This window comes from Salmo trutta, chromosome 27 (genome assembly GCF_901001165.1).
Source record: "Salmo trutta chromosome 27, fSalTru1.1, whole genome shotgun sequence".
Lineage (NCBI taxonomy): Eukaryota > Metazoa > Chordata > Actinopteri > Salmoniformes > Salmonidae > Salmo > Salmo trutta.
In genome coordinates, this window is record NC_042983.1 from 23,851,637 (window position 1) to 23,871,618 (window position 19,982).

The 19,982-nt window shown below is 42.7% G+C and overlaps 2 protein-coding genes across 4 annotated transcripts in view; both read left to right on the forward strand.

The window, feature by feature from the left end:
• The first annotated feature begins 1,626 nt into the window (after positions 1 to 1,626).
• Positions 1,627 to 3,531, forward strand: LOC115164652 (beta-crystallin B2). The gene is made up of 5 exons (XM_029717353.1): positions 1,627 to 1,708; positions 2,111 to 2,229; positions 2,617 to 2,749; positions 2,852 to 2,994; positions 3,181 to 3,531. Exons 1-5 carry the CDS (start codon positions 1,646 to 1,648, stop codon positions 3,356 to 3,358), a joined length of 636 nt encoding a protein of 211 aa, XP_029573213.1. The 5' UTR covers positions 1,627 to 1,645; the 3' UTR covers positions 3,359 to 3,531.
• Positions 3,532 to 7,212: 3,681 nt separating this feature from the next.
• Positions 7,213 to 19,982, forward strand: part of LOC115164653 (paxillin) — a 35,217-nt gene continuing 22,447 nt past the window's right edge. Inside the window, exons 1-2 of one of the 3 annotated variants that reach the window (XM_029717354.1) lie at positions 7,213 to 7,541; positions 7,883 to 8,357. In XM_029717354.1, coding sequence (XP_029573214.1) covers positions 8,240 to 8,357 — 118 coding nt within the window. In that variant the 5' untranslated portion in view covers positions 7,213 to 7,541; positions 7,883 to 8,239. Of the gene's footprint in view, positions 7,542 to 7,882; positions 8,358 to 9,906; positions 10,056 to 19,982 lie in introns of those variants that run through there. The other 2 variants (XM_029717357.1, XM_029717356.1) reach the window with 2 other exon arrangements.

A 19,982-nucleotide genomic window follows, 5' to 3' on the forward strand; every position in this document is an offset into this window, starting at 1 on the left:
TCCTGCACAAGGTTAGTCTACTTTTGCCTTCTTGCCATGCAAATTTTATTCTAGGTTGAAGATTGAAATGGGGCAAGTAGGTGGTCAATGTCATGGGATCTCCATCTTGGATTCAGCCCATACAGCCAAGGGTTGTGTAAATAGCTTTAAGCGCCAATGTACTTTTCCAATTTAATAAACTACATTTCAACCACATATCTCATTGTGCTCTATTCATTTCCCCATTCCAACACAACCACAAAAATCCTAACCCTAAGCCACCTTTATCCAGTGCAATGCAATGCATTTGATTGTATTCACAGCACATGTTCTTCTATCTGTGCACTAGGCCTATCTCTAATTCCTCCAACCACGGGCCTACCCCTGCTCCATCTAACTACTGTGCCACGTTCATCACCTCTAACTCCAACCAACTATAATTACTCCATCCAACTATATTTACTTCTACCAATTTACAGAATGATCTACATTCAACAAGTGAAATGTACTCCAGTTACTGCATTCAACGAGTGAAACACTAAGCTCTCTTGTTGACAGCTCACATTGGTGTGCAACTCTGCTCTTCTCCTGCCAGCAGCAGGAAGTTAGCTTGGCATGTCAACATTTTTGTCAGCTTAGTACAGATGACCTCTGGATGTGTAAGCTTCCATATGTGGCAATGATAGGAAAACTGTTATATTATACCTTACATGCACTTACAATAAATGCTCTCCAATAGAAAGCATTGCCAATAACGACCCAATTGAATACTATGTTAACCATTATTCCTATGTAAGAGTAAACAGAAATATACTAGATTTTGTGAGTTAAATCAGTCCCTTTCTATCAATTTGGCACTCTCCCTCCTCTCTATCATCCTATCTCTCTCCCACTCTGGTGGTCCAGGCATACAGGCAGCTCTCATTGTAAGTGTGGAACTCTTGGCACAGGTTGTGCTGAATCATGTGGATATCGAACAATGACCGGCTGGATGAAATTGACAAGTAATGAAATAACTTTGAGGGGGAGTGAGAAGGGGGGCCAGGCAGAGCAGTGACCCCACAGTCCGGTCTGCTCAGCCTATTGCATGCTGATCTAGAGGGTGGCTTGGACACAGAGGAGTGTTGGCAGAGTTTCCACCCCTGAGCCCGCCGTATATATTGAGCCCAGCATGCCATCCCAAACACACTGGCACAGACAGGTACTGGTAAGAGATTCACGACCGTCGCTTTCCACATTATTTTATTGCTATTTTTATCCAACTTTGTCTACTTTTTTCAAATCAAACATCACTTTGAAGTTAATTTATTTAACATGTTGGGGTAACACACTTCTTTGTCATTCACTATACATAAAACTATTTAACTTACAACAAATAGATTAACATGAGGACCGTTGTCAATTTCACATTTTTCTCAAATATTTTTTAAGGAAGGAAAGGGGTGGGGACTTGTGTTTACATACATGAGAGAACCAGTTTTATGCAGAATTTAACAGCAGATTTTCTGGCACTATTGTTTCATTACTTTTGCCAATATCCTATCAAACTGTAAACTACCCATTGGAATATAAACATTTTCAATTAGTCTACTGGACCCTAAAAATATATGTTATGCACTCCATAATTTCTCCTTTATCTCTGTACAGTTTCATCATCCTGTTCACTATGGCCACAGACCACCAGAACCCTGCATCCAAGCAGCAGCAGCCAGGCACCAGTGCTTTCAAGGTGAGGGGGAGAGGGAGAGAGGGGAGAGAGGGAGGGGGCAAGAGGATGGCAGGGCAGGCTAGAGGATGGGCAGGGCAGAGGAAGGGCAGGGCAGATGAGGGCAGGGCAGATGAGGGCAGGGCAGAGGAAGGGCAGGGCAGAGCAGAGGAAGGGCAGGGCAGAGGAAGGGCAGGGCAGAGGAGGGCAGGGCAGAGGAGGGCAGGGCAGGATAGAGGAGGGAAAGCAAGAGGAATGGATAATGGTGGGGCACGGTGGATCAAAGACAATGAGACACTGTGGGATTGTTCGAGGCAAAAGTTACACAGTATTCTACATAATTTCCCTGTACAACTTGAGATGCCATCAGGGCTAGCATAGCAAGGAGACCTAAACATCCATGTTGTCTCTCCTTGTCTTCCACAGTTGATCATCTATGAACAGGAGAACTTCCAGGGGCATTGCCATGAGCTGACTGGTCCCTGTAATGACCTCCAGGAAGCAGGCGTGGAGAAAGTGGGCTCCATACTGGTGCTGTGTGGACCGTGAGTGTGGCTCAGAGATAGTATGATAGAGAGAGGGAAAGAGAGAGAGGGACTACGAGTGAGACAGAGGGTGAGAGTTAAACAAAAGATAGAGACAAAAACAATAGGAGTTAGATAGTGGTGTGTGTGTGTGTGTGGGGGGGGGGGTAGATATAGTGTGATTCTCAAACAATAGAAAAAGAAAAGGTATGGCTGATAGGACAAATGAAAATGGTTCTGAACAAAAAAACAATCACTTCCAAACCATTCCATAACACAAATATAGTCACTGCATTGTGCACAAGGCACAGTATGTTCATACACCTTCCATCTTGTTTTTGTCATCCTTCACTTCCCCCCACAACCACCTTGTGCCCTCCTTACCTTGACTCGTCTGTGCTTCCTCAGATGGGTGGGTTACGAGCAGGCTAACTGTAAAGGGGAACAGTATGTGTTTGAGAAGGGGGAGTATCCTCGCTGGGATTCCTGGACCAACAGCAGACGTAGCGACAACATCTTTGCATTCCGCCCCATTAAAGTGGTAACGCAGCACACCTTCTCTACTACAACACAAATCAGCCATTTTGTTCAGCCTTTTTGAAGATTCCCTGTGACTGTTTCTTATGGTGTGTTTTCTATATAGGACAGCCAGGAGCACAAGATTGTCCTTTATGAAAACCCCAGTTTCGCGGGGAAGAAGATCGAGATCATAGATGATGATGTCCCCAGCTTCCACTCACACGGATACCAAGAGAAGGTCACATCTGTCAGAGTTCAGAGTGGCACGTGAGTCTGTCCGCCAACAGAATAATTCTCTTACAGCAATATCTGCCCCAACATTACCATATCATATTGCCATTTTCTCCTAATCACGTGTTGATCTTATCTCCATGGCTTTCTTCTCTAAATACTTTTCTCATTCTTTTCTCTCCCATTCCCTGACTCTCACACCTTTGCTGGTTGTGTACCAAGTTGGGTGGGGTACCAGTATCCTGGCTACAGAGGCTATCAGTACCTGTTTGAGAAGGGGGAATACAAGGACTGTGCTGAGTTTGGTGCCCAGTTCCCTCAGATCCAGTCCGTCAGGCGCATCCGAGACATGCAGTGGCACCAGAGGGGAGCTTTTCACCCTGCCGCTGGTGCCAACTAAGCTTAAATGACTCTTTCCTGCACCAAGCCCTGACCCCTACAATCCTGCTCCTTCCCATACCCCTCTCTCAATCACCTACTCAAAATTGCATTTTGATGCCTATTGCCATTGTTTCAGTAGCACAATCCTTTAAAGCAAAATAATAAATCCTTGTTGCTTATCTTTCAAGTGGTCATGTGACTCAACTGTGTTTTCACCTCTACACATTTCCTCCTGTATTGTTTATCTGAACAGACAGTTACCCTTTCAATTACTGAGCGGCAACAGCATCTAACGTGTTTCAGACCTAAATATGTAGCTGGAAGAGTGATTGGATGATGAGTCATTTTAATGGTATTAAATACACTACTGGTCAAAAGTTTTAGAACACCTACTCATTCAAGGGTTTTTCTTTATTTTTACTATTTTCTACAATGTAGAATAATAGTGAAGACATCAAAACTATGAAATAACACATATGGAATCCTGTAGTAACCAAAAAAGTGTTAAATCAATCAAAATATATTTTATATGTGAGACTCTTCAAATAGCCACCCTTTGCCTTGATGACAACTTTGCACACTCTTGGCATTCTCTCAACCTCCTTCTTGGTAAAATAGCCCTTACACAGCCTGGAAGTGTGTTGGGTCATTGTCCTGTTGAAAAACAAATGATAGTCCCACTAAGCGAAAACCAGATGGGATGGCGTATCGCTACAGAATAATGTGGTAGCCATGCTGGTTAAGTGTGCCTTGAATTCTAAATAAATCACAGACAGTGTCAACAGAAAAGCACCCCCACACCATAACACCTCCTCCTCCATGCTTTACCGTGGGAAATACACACGTGGAGATCATCCGTTCACCCACACCGCGTCTCACAAAAACACTGCTGTTTGAACCAAAAATCTCCAATTTATTACTCCAGACCAAAGGACATATTTCCACCGGTATAATGTCCATTGCTCGTGTTTCTTGGCCCAAGCAAGTCTTTTTTTCTTATTGGTGTCCTTTAGTAGTGGTTTCCTTGCAGCAATTTGACCATGAAGGTCTGATTCATACAGTCTCCTCTGAACAGTTGATGTTGAGATGTGTCTGTTACTTGAACTCTTTGAAGCATTTATTTGGGCTGCAATTTCTGAGGCTGGTAACTCTAATGAACTTATCCTCTGCAGCAGAGGTATCTCTGGGTCTTCCATTCGTGGGGCGGTCCTCATGAGAGCCAGTTTCATCACAGCACTTGAAGAATCTTTCAAAGTTCTTGAAATTTTCCGGATTGACTGACCTTCATGTCTTAAAGTAGTGATGGACTGTCGTTTATCTTTGCTTATTTGAGCTGTTCTTGCCATAATATGGACATGGTCTTTTACCAAATAGTGCTATCTTCTGTATCCCGCCCCTACCTTGTCACAACACAACTGATTGGCTCAAACGCATTAAGAAGGAAAGAAATTCCACAAATTAACTTTTAACAAGGCACACCTTTGCTTGCGGCCCGGTGCTTGCGGCCCTGTTAGCTGTTTTGATTGGTAGGCACCTGATTTTCCTAGGTTCTGGACTTTTCTAGGGAGTTTTTCCCTAGCCACTGCTTCTACACCTGCATTGCTTGCTTTTTGGGGTTTTATGCTGGGTTTATGTACAGCACTTTGAGATATCAGCTGATGTAAGAAGGGCTTTATAAATACATTTGATTTAGGCTTAACTGAGTGTGCAAAGCTGTCATCAAGGCAAAGGATGGCTATTTGAAGAATCTCAAATATAAAATATATTTTGATTTGTTTAACACTTTTTTGGTTACTACATGATTCCATATGTGTTATTTCATAGTTTTGATGTCTTCACTATTATTCTACAATGTAGAAAATAGTAAAAATAAAGAAAAATCCTTGAATGAGTAGGTGTTCTTAAAGTTTTGACCAGTAGTGTATAAAACTGAATATCTGACTTGGTCCAATTTCATAGCATATGAATAACAGATGACAGTATCAGAACCTCATCATTATATCAAACTAAATGCTACAAAGTAATCCAGTACTGGAGGAAATACTGTATTATTAAATTTTAATACAAAATCATCTTCAATTATGTAGGGCAGCTTTCTAACTTGCTGTGATTGGTCACCCATGCAGAATTGACACCCACAAAATTTCCTGTAATGAATAACAACACCGGAAACGAAAGAAGAACGTGTCGTTTTTCTGTGTGTGGCCACTGCTCATGCTCTCAAAATGCCAGCGCCCGGAGAAGACACGTTTCTGAGGTGAGTAGGACGATTATGAGATGGAGTTACCTCGGGAAGCCACCGGGCCGTAAGCAAAGTCGGGAGAAGAGGAATATTGGGACAGGGACACAGAAAGGTGGATTTCTGAGGAGGAATGGAGGGGGAAAAAAGAGGAAGAAGAGGAGAAAGAGAATGAGGAAAGCAGAGGTTGGATTTGAGTTTGAGGAAGATGGTGATAAAAATGGAGAAGATTGGTGTCAGGTGATCAGAGTGAGACAGACCCAGTTCTGGAGGTGAAATGGAAGTGAATGAGGGCGAGTTAAGTGAGGTGGAAGGTGTGATGAAGAGCTCAGGACCCAAGCCTGGCATCAATGGACATGATAAAGAAGAATCTGGTCTAGTAGGAGTGACATTTTTGGAGAAAGTGGATCCTTGCCTTTGACGAATCCATTTATGGTTTCAAAGTGGGTGGGAAAGGAGTTGGGTGCAGTTGAATCAGTGAAGGTAGCCTGTAGTGGACTTGTGATATTTGTTGGTGTTTCTTCTGACCAGAGGGAGCAGGCGCTCAGTGTCACACAACTTGGGTCAATATCTGTTTCTTGCTTTGCTATTAGGAACAGGGCATCATTGAAAGGAGTGATTTCTGGGGTAGTATGGAGAAGGAGAAATTGAAGTTGAAAATTCCTGGTGTTTGTGATGCCCACCGTTTGGTGCGACGCAATCCTGGTGGTGAGCGTGGTGAAACAGAGGAGTCACTCTCAGTTCTTTTGAGTTTTGAGTCAGAGTTTTTACCTCGACAAAGTCATGTTACTATATAGCTTGTTAGAGTTTTTGTGCCGAATCCACTGGGCTGTTTCAGGTGCAATGTTTATGGTCATGTCGCAGCAGTTTGTAGGATGGAGATTTCAAGATGTGGGAAGTCTGCAGGGCGGCATGGGATAGATTGTGTAGATTCGGTGGATAAAGTTGTGTGTCAACTGTAGGGGTGCCCATGTTGCTGGGGATCGGAAGTGTCCAGTGCGAGAGAGGCAGGTTGAGGTGGTTAGAGTCAGAGTAGTGCAGAGGTAATGAAGAAAGTAGAGGAGGATGGGTTAAGGGTGAGGGATCCAGTAGTAAATCTGTGTCAACACAGAGGGATATGCCAACAAGTGATATGCTTCAATAAGGTTGTCTTCTTGGCATTCATAGCAACGGTCATCAACAGTACAGCAGAAATGGAACGGAAATCCCAGAAAATACATGTTGTGGTGGCAGCTGCAGAGAAGTATTTGGGTATACGAGATTTGACTTCAGAAGAATTACAGAGTGTATTGAGTGGTGGTGTCCCGTCCTCCCTGGCCGTTGGCATGGTGCAGGAATAGTGTGATTTTAATGAGTGTAGGGTTAGTTGGGTGTAGTGCACAGGAGGTTGGTGGCACCTTAAGTGGTGAGGACGGGCTCGTGGTAATGGCTGGAGCGGAATCAGTGGAATGGTATCAAATACATCAAACAGACATTATTATTATTATTTGCCGTCCTCCCCTCAGCAGCCTCCAGAAGTATAGGGTTAGTTTTCATTTTGTATCACAAAGTATACTGGATTTATATTATAGTCCAGTTGGGGGCGGTAACGCAACATATTGGATGCCAGCCGCCGTTAAACTCCGAAGAAGAAGAAGATGACGACTACGAAGATTACCGTACGTAGCATTGGTAAGATATTATGCCACGTTAAAAAAAACTGGGAACGAGGTCAACTCATGACGTAAGTGACCGTTCAAATCGATTTTTCACAGGTTTTTTTTAGTCCCCTGTTGTTTTGAACCCACAGAAGTAGAAGTCAGAAGTCGAAGATTTCCGAGTTCCTAGTTTCCAGTAGTTTTTAACGCGGCATTTTTAAAAACAAGTTTAGACATGGCATAAAAACACCAGCTCAAGGATCGAGCACGGCTAGAGGCGAGACTTTCAATTGGAGTTTGGTAACGCATTTTCAGCAGCGGTTTAAGTAAGTGCAAGCTAGCATCTTTAGCTAACTAGCTGTCAAGCCGGTCATCAAAGTATATGTTTCTAGCTAGCTAGATAACCTAAACTGACATTGTTGTTAGCTAGATGTTATTTGCATAGGTTGTCCAGTATTCTTCAGAACCTTCAGTCTACAGAACCCTTAGCTGGCTAGTAGTAGTCTGTTTGACATCCTATACTTAACTCTTATAACACAGGTGAATATTTCAACCTTTCAACCATCCTATACTTAACTCTTATAACACAGGTGAATATTTCAACCTTGTAAGAGGATAATTATTTACGCTATTGCCTTCACATAGCAAACTCTCCTGTCCTCCACAGTCAAGATGCCAGTCATTTGTAGCAGCTGTGCTGAGAAGAGTGCAGTGCTGAAACGTCCAAAGAGCGCCTCTTCTGAGCCTTTTAGGAGGAGGTGCATCAGACAATAATAACAGCGCAGTTCTTCAAAGATGGAGAGACTGGGCATTGGTGCCTCTGGCGGGAAGGATTCCACTGTGCTGGCACACCTCATGAAGGGCCTTTTGAGCGCTATAACTACGGCCTGAAACTACTGCTGCCTCAGTGGACGAGGGCATCACAGGTTACCGTGACGACTCCTTGAAGACTGTGAAGAAGAACCAGCAGCAGTATGAACTACCCCTGAAGATTGTGTCCTATGAGGAGCTGTATGGCTGGACTATGGATGCCATAGTGAAGCAGATTGGACTGAAGAACAATTGCACTTTCTGTGGAGTGTTCCGAAGACAGGCGCTGGACAGGGGAGCCATGATGCTGAAGGTTGATAAGATATGTACAGGTAATGTATAAGACAAATATATTTGTTATTGAGCAGGCTTATTTTATCTATCTTATTTCAGATGTGTTGCCTAGTTTAAATAGTCCTTCCAGGATTTTGTGACTGATCACAACCCTTTTAGCTAAATCAACATTTTCCTGCATAATATGCGAGGGCTTGCAAATGTGACCAATCAGTGGCATTTGCCATGCAAAATGTAATTATTGCCATAGCAAAATCAAGCATTTTGTTATGCAATTATGTATAAAAAAAAAAACGGTGACATCCCTCAGGTCACAACGCTGATGACGTGGCAGAGACAGTTCTGATGAACGTCCTCCGAGGAGACATTGCCCGTCTGTGTCGCTGCACTGCCATCAGCACAGCCAGCGAGGGTGAGGGGGTGGTGCCACGCTGCAAGCCCCTCAAATACGCTTACGAGAAGGAGATTGTCCTCTACGCCTACTTTAAGAAGCTGGACTACTTCTCCACAGAGTGCATCTACTCCCCCAACGCCTACCGAGGCCACACCCGCACCTTCCTGAAAGACCTGGAGGCTTTGCGGCCCAGTGCCATCATGACGTCATCCACTCTGTGGAGAACCTGTCAGTGAGGGAGGGTGTGAAGATGCCCATTCAGGGGACCTGCGGCCGCTGTGGCTACATCTCCAGCCTGAACCGTGGCCTGCCTAGACTAGGAATCGGCAAGCACCACCGCCTTCCACAGGAAGATCCTCTCACAGCAGCCTCTGACCCAGGCACAGGAGAGCAAACTCAAGGCTGTGAACTTCTGAGAGGCGTATAGGCAGAACATCTCAGGATCACCTCCACTGTTTCTGTGAAGTTACACCTTGAAATGAGTAACTGAAGATGCCTCAACCAGATGTGGAGTTGTTTTTAAGTTTTAGCTTGGAATTGAAGTAGAGACGTTACGTTGCCTCTAACGAAAGAGTAGCCAGCATTTCCCCTTTTCAGCCACTGAACAATGAGGAAGTGATAATGATTAAAACGGTCCTCTTTGCAGTTGCTGGAATCCAAATTCAATTTACATTTGGCTATGTGGTCAGTTAATTTTGAAACCGCTGACAGCTGATGATTGAAATACAAGCATATTTTGTGCGGTGTCTGTATAATAAAGCTATTAAACGTTTGCATGGCCTCTTCTGATTTTAGTATGAAAATTCCTCAAGAGAATTATTACACGTACTTGTATTAGGATTACATTTTTCACAAATTGGAAAAAAGCCCAAGCTGAAACATTTTATTAGGTATGAAAATAATTTTCGTTATTTAGGTGGAATTGACCTACGCTACCTTGTAAACTAATAAAACATATAGGTAGGTGTAGCTGCTGTAAATTGTGTAAAAATGTTTCTTCATCAATCGCGGTTACACTGTTTTCATATAACAATGTTTATTTTAGGCAGCCTGTCCACTGAGGTTTAAGTACGAGCCTGTCTGATATACAGCAGTAGGGTACTTTGTATACATTTAGTTCACTCGCTAGAGGCCGCCCTTTATCAAAGCGATTGAAACAGCCCGGGGTTCTCTTCATGTCGGCGTGTATGGATGCGCGTGCTCGGCGCTGTGCGGTCATGTATTGTACTTCCCAACCAACTTCAGCACAGTGAGTAAACTAATTGAGATTTTGAGAGGAAATCACGGACATCGAAAAACATTTTAACTGGTGAAGCCAATTCTGGAAGTATGGACGATTTAGGTAAGTTCAAACCGTGACCTTTTCTAATCTCAGCCCTTTTCTATTTAGCATAGCGGTAAGTATGGGTGGAGAGAAAATAATGTATTTCGAGGCTCCGGAGATTTCAAGGTCTTGGGATAATCGACGGCCTGGGATTTTTGTAAATATCTGAAGCCAACAGGGAGACATGTATTTAAAGTGTAAACTACGTACAAAAGCTTCGAATTAAACATTTTATCTTTTCATGTCGGATTTCCCTCCTTCGAACTGAATAATAAGTAATCTCGTTCGTTGTTTTTTTGTTGTTTTTTTAAGCTAAGAATTTATGCAAACATTTTAGCAAAAGTCCGTCTGATGTCAACATTGTTTGTATAAAAACGAGACTCCACACAAATTGATTGGCTTTACCATCGTAGGCCTAAAAGTTATGGGCGTATTATTATTTTTTTTACTACAATTCGGTCTCAATGCAGTTGGTACAGATGCTTGAAGTTGTCCAAAGTAACACGGAGCAAGTTTGTAACGTTATAGCCTTTTATGTTCAGTGTTATCCAAACGTTCTAAATGGCGACACATTTACATTACATTTTAGTCATTTAGCAGACGCTCTTATCCAGAGCGATTTACAGTAGTGAATGCATACATTTCAATTCATACATTATTTATTTTTTCTGCCCCCCCGTGGCAATCGAACCCACAACCCTGGCGTTGCAAACACACAATCTCAATATAAGAAAAACATGTGAAATGTCATAAATAGTGTATGTCTGCCTCTTTGAATTTTAATCAAGCCCATTGTCACTTATTGTATGGCAAATATGGTTGTGCCTTCTCCACTGGCATCCTGCTCAAATTAGATTTACTAACTTTTAATGGCAACATTCATGGCATATGAGTGAACCTAAATATTTACATATTATATAGTGGTTGGATCCCTACTTATATTTGGTTGTCTCTGACTTTATTTCTAGTGGTAGTTCTTCTGTGCTCATAGTAGGCCTAGTGTCTCTGTTTTATAAATGGGTCTCATGACCCCTGTCCAAGGCTACCCAGCTAACAATTCAAGGGAGAGATAATTTTTGTAATGTTCCTCTGTGTGTCCAGTTTTCCATTAGTTAAATGAACATTTTATTTATGTTAGCAAAAACCTTCTGAGCATCTTTTCAGCATATTTTGGTGTTAGGTGAAAATTCCCTTAATGTCAAGTGGAACTTCTCTAGAATGTGGTTACAATGTTCTCATTAATGTCGTTTTCTGAGGGTTAGGAGAATATTACACCAAACATACATGGCCATGTTCTCTGAATACAAGATAATAATGTACACGTTTGATAGGAATGTTGCAAGAATATTACTGTGTATCAGTCGCCGGATGTTCCCGTTCACCTGGAATGCATTTAAATTAACAGGTGTGCCTTGTTAAATGTTAATTTGTGGAATTTATTTCGCTCTTAATGCGTTTGAGCCAGTCAGTTGTGTTGTGACAAGGTAGGGATGGTATACAGAAGATAGCCCTATTTGGTAAAAGACCAAGTCCATATTATGGCAAGAACAGCTCAAATAAATAAGCAAAGAGAAATGACAGTCCGTCATTACTTTAAGACATGAAGATCAGTCAATCCAGAAAATGTCAAGACCTTTGAACGTTTCTTCAAGTGCAGTCGCAAAAACCATCAGGTGCTATGATGAATCTGGCTCTCATGAGGACCGCCACAGGAAAGGAAGACCCAGCGTTACCTCTGCTGCAGAGAATAAGTTCATTAGTTACCAGCCTCAAATTGCTGCCCCAAAAAATGCTTCACAGAGTTCAAGTAACAGACATCTCAACATCAACGGTTCAGAGGAGACGGCATGAATCAGGCCTTCATGGTCGAATTGCTGCAAAGAAACCACTAGTAAATAACACCTATAGGAAGAAGAGACTTGCTTGGGCCAAGAAACACAAGCAATGGACATTAGACCAGTGGAAATCTGTCCTTTGGTCAGATGAGTGCAAATTTGAGATTTTTGGTTCCAACTGCCATGTCCTTGTGAGATACGGAGTAGGTGAACGGATGATCTCTGCATGTGTGGTTCCCACCGTGAAGTATGGAGGAGGAGGTGTGATGGTGTGGCGGTGCTTTGCTGGTGACACGGTCAGTGTTTTTATATAGAATTCAAGGCACACTTAACCAGCATGGCTACCACAGCATTCTGCAGCGATACACCAACCCAATCTGGTTTGTGCTTAGTGGGACTATCATTTGTTTTTCAACAGGACAATGACCCAGCACACCTCCAGGCTGTGTAAGGGCTATTTGACCAAGAAGGAGAGGGATGGAGTGCTGCATTAGAAGATCTGGCCTTCACAATCCCCTGACCTCAACCCAAATGAGATGGTTTGGGATGAGTTGGACCGCAGAGTGAAGGAAAAGTAGTCAACAAGTGCTCAGCCCATGTTGAAACTCCTTCAAGACTGATGCAAAAGCATTCCAGGTTAAGCCAGTTAAGAGTGCCAACCGTGTGCAACGCTGTCATCAAGGCAAAGGGTGGCTACTTTGAAGAACCACAAATGTATAAAATAAATTCTGATTTAACACTTTTTGGTTACTACATGATTCCATATGTTAGTTTTGATGTCCTCACTTTTATTCTACAATATGGTAAAACCCTTGAATGAGTAGGTGTGTCCAAACCTTTTACTGGTACTGTATATATAAAATGTAATTTGGAACGTGTAAAATACTATTGTTTATGATATTGTAAAGATACTGTGCTCTAATAGACTTTATTGATGTATGGGTGAAATGAAAAGTATTGTCATCTCTGCTTTGCCTAGCTCCATTGGGGAAAAAAAATAATATATATATATATATATATATATATATATATATATTTTTTATAAGTATAACTATTTTCTTTGTTGTACAATGTAATTGTTGTGGTAGTCTTAAGTAAACCATCTTCATTATCACAGTAGCACCTCCAAGTGCCACTCAGACCTGGGAGAAAAGTATCTGGCATTGAACTTGGTGGTAGTAGTGTGTGTGAGTGTGATTTTATTATTATTATTATTATTATTATTTATTTTTTTAACGAAGTGTCCCATCAATCTCCTGCTTCTAGACATTTCACCACCTAGATTACAAGGGTTGGATTTGCACTAAACCATTTCATGTCAGCATAAGGCATGTACAAAATCATTATCGACCACTGGTATCGTTTTTAAATTGAGAACATATAGCTGAACAATTTGTAAACAATGTGTGAGTTAAGCTATTCTCTGTGTTTCCAAACTCCCAGTCCTCAAGTACCGCAAACAGTACAGTTTAGTCTAGTCCCAGACTAACACACCTGTTTCAGCTAATCATCGGGCCCTCTGAGTTGAATCAGGTATGTTTGTTCGGGGCTACAGTGAAAATATGTGCTGTTGGGGTACTCAAGAACTGGAGTTGGGAACCACTGCTGTAGGCCTATGGCTGCATTGGAGTTGCATGCCATTGTCAGCTGCAAAATGGGTTGACATGGCTGATATCCTGAAAAAACGTGTTTTTAAATAAAATTATTATTAAACTAATTGGAGAGCTTATGACTGAACAAAAAGGTACTGTTCATTTGAGAATACAACACAGAAACAGAGAAATTAGAGACAGATTCCCTTCCCCTCTTTATTGCAGGATTTGGCATCTGTGATTTGTATCAACATTGACAAATCCAATCTAACTTTATTTGTCACATGCCCCGAATACAACAGGTGTAGACCATGAAATGCTTACTTACAAGCCCTTAATCAACAATGCAGTTCAAGAAATGGTTACCAAATACACAACAGTAAACAATTATAAGAAGTAACACATTAAAATAACAATAACGAGGCTATATACAGGGGGTACCGGTACTGAGTCAATGTGTGGGTGTACTGGTTGGTCGAGGTCATTTGTACATGTAGGTAGGGGTGTATGACACTAGTTCGTCTTGAATAATAGTTAACAATTTAACACAAGTTTCAATACTTAACTTCAAAGAATCAACACTTTCATATTTCAAAGTGTACAAGTAAGCTAACTCATATGTAAAGGTTAGACATTTTATTAACAAGTAGGCTATTATTATTATTATTACTAAGGCATAATTTTCAGGTGAACAAAAAAAAGATAATACCGGAGGTGGCCAACCTTGCTCCACTGGATCAGCTGTTCCGGACGACTGTGTGATCACGCTCTCTGTAGCCGACATGAGTAAGACCTTTTAAACAGGTCAACATACACAAGGCTTACCAGGACGTGTATGTGCTGACCAACTGGCAGGTGTCTTCACTGACATTTGTAACATGTCCCTGATTGAGTCTGTAATACCAACATGTTTCAAGCAGACCACCATAGCCCCTGTGCCCAAGAACACAAAAGCAACCTGCCTAAATGACTACAAACCTGTAGCACTCACGTCCGTAGCCATGAAGTGCTTTGAAAGGCTGGTAATGGCTCACATCAACACCATTATCCCAGAAACCCTAGACCCACTCCAATTTGCATACCGCCCAAACAGAACCACAGATGATGCAATCTCTATTGCCCTCCACACTGCCCTTTCCCACCTGGACAAAAGGAACACCTATGTGAGAATGCTGTTCATTGACTACAGCTCAGCGTTCAACACAGCTTCATAATGAGCTTTGAGGGCACTAAGGATGCTGGGACTTAACACCTCCCTCTGCAACTGGATCCTGGACTTCCTGGCGGGCCGCCCCCAGGTGGTGAGGGTAGGTAGCAACATCTGCCACGCAGATCCTCAACACTGGAGCCCCCCAGGGGTGCGTGCTTAGTCCCCTCCTGTACTCCCTGTTCACCTACGACTGCATGGCCAGGCACAACTCCAACACTATCATTAAGTTTGCAGACGACACACCAGTGGTAGGCCTGATCACCGACAACGATGAGACAGCCTATAGGGAGGAGGTCAGAGACCTGGCCGGGTGGTGCCAGAATAACAAGCTATGCCTCAACGTAACCAAGACTAAGGAGATGATTGTGGACTACAGGAAAAGGAGGACTGAGCACGCCCCCATTCTCGTTGATGGGGCTGTAGTGGAGCAGGTTGAGAGCTTCAAGTTCCTTGGTGTCTACATCAACAACAAGCTAGAATAGTCCAAACACACCAAGACAGTCGTGAAAAGGGCACGACAAAGCCTATTCCCCCTCAGGAAACTAAAAAGATTTGCCATGGGTCCTGAGATCCTCAAAAGGTTCTACAGCTGCAACATCGAGAGCATCCTGACTGGTTGCATCACTGCCTGGTACGGCAATTGCTCGGCCTCCGACTGCAAGGCACTACAGAGGGTAGTGCGTACGGCCCAGTACATCACTGGGGCTAAGCTGCCTGCCATCCAGGACCTCTACACCAGGCGGTGTCCGAGGAAGGCCGTAAAAATTGTCAAAGACCCACCCCAGTCATAGACTGTTCTCTCTACTACCGCATGGCAAGCGGTACCAGAGTGCCAAGTCTAGGACAAAAAGGCGGCTTCTCAACAGTTTTCACCCCCAAGCCATAAGACTCCTGAACAGGTAATCAAATGGCTACCCGGACTATTTGCATTGTGTGCCCCCCCCCCCCCCCCCCCTGCTGCTACTCTCTGTTTATCATATATGTATAGTCACTTCAGCTGTATGTACATGAATATATAGTTAAAGTCAGAAGTTTGCATACACCTTAGCCAAATACATTTAAACTCAGTTTTTCACAATTCCTGACATTTAATCCTAATAAAAATTCCATGTCTTAGGTCAGTTAGGATCACAACTTTATTTTAAGAATGTGAAATCTCAGAATAATAGTAGAGAATGATTTATTTCAGCTTTCCACATTCCCAGTGGGTCAGAAGTTTACATACACTCAATTAGTATTTGGTAGCATTGCCTTTAAATTGTTTAACTTGGGTCAAACATTTCGGGTAGCCTTCCACAAGCTTCCCACAATAAGTTGGGTGAATTTTGGCCCTTTCCTCCTGACAGAGCTGATGTAACTGAGTCAGGTTTCTAGGCCTCCTTGCTCGCACAGGCTTTTTCAGTTCTGCCCACACATTTTCTATAGGATTGAGGTCAGGGCTTTGTCATGGCCACTCCAATACCTTGACTTTGTTGTCCTTAAGCCTTTTTGCCACAACTTTGGAAGTATGCTTGGGGTCATTGTCCATTTGGAAGACCAATTTGCGACCAAACTTTAACTTCCTGACTGATGTCTTGATGTTGCTTCAATATACCCACATACTTTTCCTGCCTCATGATGCCATCTATTTTGTCAAGTGCACCAGCCCCTCCTGCAGCAATGCACCCCCACAACATGATGCTGCCACCCCCGTGCTTCACGGTTGGGATGGTGTTCTTCGGCTTGCAAGCCTCCCCCTTTTTCCTCCAAACATAACGATGGTCTAAATGGCCAAACAGTTCTATTTTCGTTTTATCAGACCAGAGGGACATTTCTCCAAAAAGTATGATCTTTGTCCCCATGTGCAGTTGCAAACCGTAGTCTGGCTTTTTTTTATGGCGGTTTTGGAGCAGTGGCTTCTTACTTGCTGAGCGGCCTTTCAGGTTATGTCGATATAGGACTCGTTTTACTGTGGATATAGATACTTTTGTACCCGTTTCCTCCAGGTCCTTTGCTGTTGTTCTGGGATTGATTTGCACTTTTTGCACCAAAGTACGTTAATCTGTAGGAGACAGAATGCGTCTCCTTCCTGAGCGGTATGATGGCTGCGTGGTCCCATGGTGTTTATACTTGCGTACTATTGTTTGTACAGATGAACATGGTACCTTCAGGCGTTTGGAAATTGCTCCCAAAGATGAACCAGACTTGTGGAGGTCTGCAATTTTCAGCAAGGTCTTGGCTGATTTCTTTTGATTTTCCCATGATGTCAAGCAAAGAGGCACTGAGTTTGAAGGTAGGCCTTGAAATACATCCACAGGTACACCTCCAGTTGACTCAAATGATGTCAATTAGCCCATCAGAAGCTTCTAAAGCCATGAAATAATTTTCTGGAATTTTCCAAGCTGTTTAAAGGCACAGTCAACTTCGTGTATGTAAACTTCTGACCCACTGGAATTGTAATACAGTGAAATAATCTGTCTGTAAACAATTGTTGGAAAAATTACTTGTGTCATGCACAAAGTAGATGTCCTAACCAACTTGCCAAAACTATAGTTTGTTTACAAGAAGTTTGTGGAGTGGTTGAAAAACGAGTTTTAATGACTCCAATCTAAGTGTATGTAAACTTCTGACTTCAACTGTATGTACATACTTCCTGAAATGGCTCCCGCACATTGAGTAACTGGGCTATCTGCTTTGTGTCCCGCCACCCACCACCCGCCAACCCCTCTTTATGCTACTGCTACTCTCTGTTCATCATATATGCATAGTCACTTTAACCATATCGACATGTACATACTACCTCAATCAGCCTGACTAACCGGTGTCTGTATGTAGCCTCGCTACTTTTATAGCCTCGCTACTGTCTTTTAAATGTTGTTTTATTTCTTTACTTACCTATTGTTCATCTAATACCTTTTTTTGCGCTATTGGTTAGAGCCTGTAAGTAAGCATTTCACTGTAAGGTCTACACCTGTTGTATTCGGCACACGTGACCAACTTTGATTTGATCTACTTGGTGAGCAGACTTCTGTTCCAACTAGCAATAGCGCACTTGATTATTAACCAATTATGTTCGATCCAGTGAATCAGGTGTGTTTGTGCTGGACTGGAACAGAATCATGCACACCCAGCAGGGTTGGCCTGTTCCAGTTGTAATGGGTTCATACATTGTGTGTGTGTGTGACTTTTAAACTTTATTTTAGTTAACATTTTGCTAACCTTGTTACACATATAATCCATGGTATACGAGGATGTACCCTTATTCTATTGGGACCTCTTCATCTGCACACCGGGTATCACAGCTCTCTGTATCTGAGGACAGAACAATATTATGTTGTGTCCATGTGCTGGCTTTGTGTGCTGCAGCCCGAAGCACAGCTCAGGCCTGTTTTTGATTTTCATCAAAAAGCATTGCGTCTCCTGCACTAGAGTCTGCAATGGTCCGACTACACAATATAATGTTGGGTGCATTAAGCCATTCTTTCCACAACTGAAAGCCTTGGTCAGAAAATCACGGTTCGCCACTGCAGTTATCAGTTAATCTGACTATTCTCTCATTGATTTCATTTCATTATTTCAGCAATTTTAGGGCATTTTGTATAGTTGTCTAATGTTTGTGGGCCATATAACCCTGTTTTTAATGTTACTCCTGTTTACACCTATTCAGTTGTTTCACAAGTGCCTACAGAGAAAGGGTTAGGGTTTGCTTCTGGACAGGTCCTAACTATACTGGCCCATTAAGCAAGCACATGCCCTAAGGATATCCTAGTGGTTATGGCGTTCGACATAAGTGCTGGTGGCCTGGGTTTGAGACCCGCAAGGGAAGTCACACTACCTTCACATTCTTATAAATATATGTTCATGTCATTATTTGACAACACCCCTAACTTACACTTTATATACAAACGTGTGTGGACACCCCTTAAAATTAGTGGATTCGGCTATTTCAGCCACACCCGTTGCTGACAGGTGTATACAATCGAGCACACTGCCATGCAATCTCCATAGAGCAACATTGGCAGTAGAATGGCCTTAATGAAGAGCTCAGTGACTTCTTCAACGTGGCACGGTCATAGGTTGCCACCTTTCCAACAAGTCAGTTTGTCAAATTTCTGCCCTGCTAGAGCTGCCCTGGTCAACTGTAAGTGCTGTTATTGTGAAGTGGAAATGTCTAGGAGCAACAATGGCTCAGCCGTGAAGTGGTAGGCCACACAAGCTTGGTGGAAGAGGAATAATGGTCTGGGGGTGTTTTCATGGTTTGGGCTAGGCCCCTTAGTTCCAGTGAAGGGAAATCCTTAACACGTTGACGTTCTAGACGATTCTGTGCTTCCAACATTGGAAACAGTTTGGGGAATGGCCTTTCCTATTTCAGCATGACAATGCTGTATGGATCGCACAAAGTGAGGTCCATACAGAAATTATTTAACTAGATTGGTGTAGAAGAACTTGACTGGCCTGCACAGAGCCCTGACGTCAACCCCATCGAACACCTTTGGGAAGAATTGGAACGCCGACTGCGAGCCAGGCCTAATCGCCCAACATCAGTGCCCGACCTCACTAATTATCTTGTGGCTGAATGGACGCAAGTCCCCGGAACAATGTTCCATTGTCTAGTGGAAAACCTTCCCAGAAGAATGGAGGCTGTTAAAGCAGCAAAGGAGGACCACTCCATATTAATGGCCATGATTTTGGAATGAGATGTTTGACAAGCAGGTGTCTACGTACACTACATGACCAAAAGTATCTAATTAAAATCAGTTTCTCGTTGAAAGATGGGATTCTGTAGGATTACACCTAGAGCACAAATTGACCACCTTTCCACTACCTCATAAATGATCAGTATTTATTAATTCTATTTAGCTGAGCAACGCTCTATCTTCTTGACATTTAATGTGGAAAAATGACAAAATAGTTTATCATACTAATTCGGGAGTAAGATTAAAACAGGGTCAAATGCCCCAACAACTTTAGACCCTTAAACCGAAAGCTCTTAAATTGCTGAAATAATTAAATCAATGATGAGAGAACAGTCAGGTCAACTGATACCTGACACAGACATGGTGGTGTAGCAGGAAGATTACTGTATCGTAAACCAAGAGGTTGTTAGTTTAACTCCCGGGTGAGGATATGCTGAATAATACTTACTGTATAAATGAACATGCACAATTAAATAATGTGCATCAGATATGGAAGCTGGGAACACTATGTTAAAAGGTGTGTGTGTGTGTGTGTGTGTGTGTGTGTGTGTGTGTGTGTGTGTGTATCCCTAATCTTGCCAACAGACAAGGCTCTGTGAGTGGATCAGTGGTTCACCAATCAGGGCCTAGAT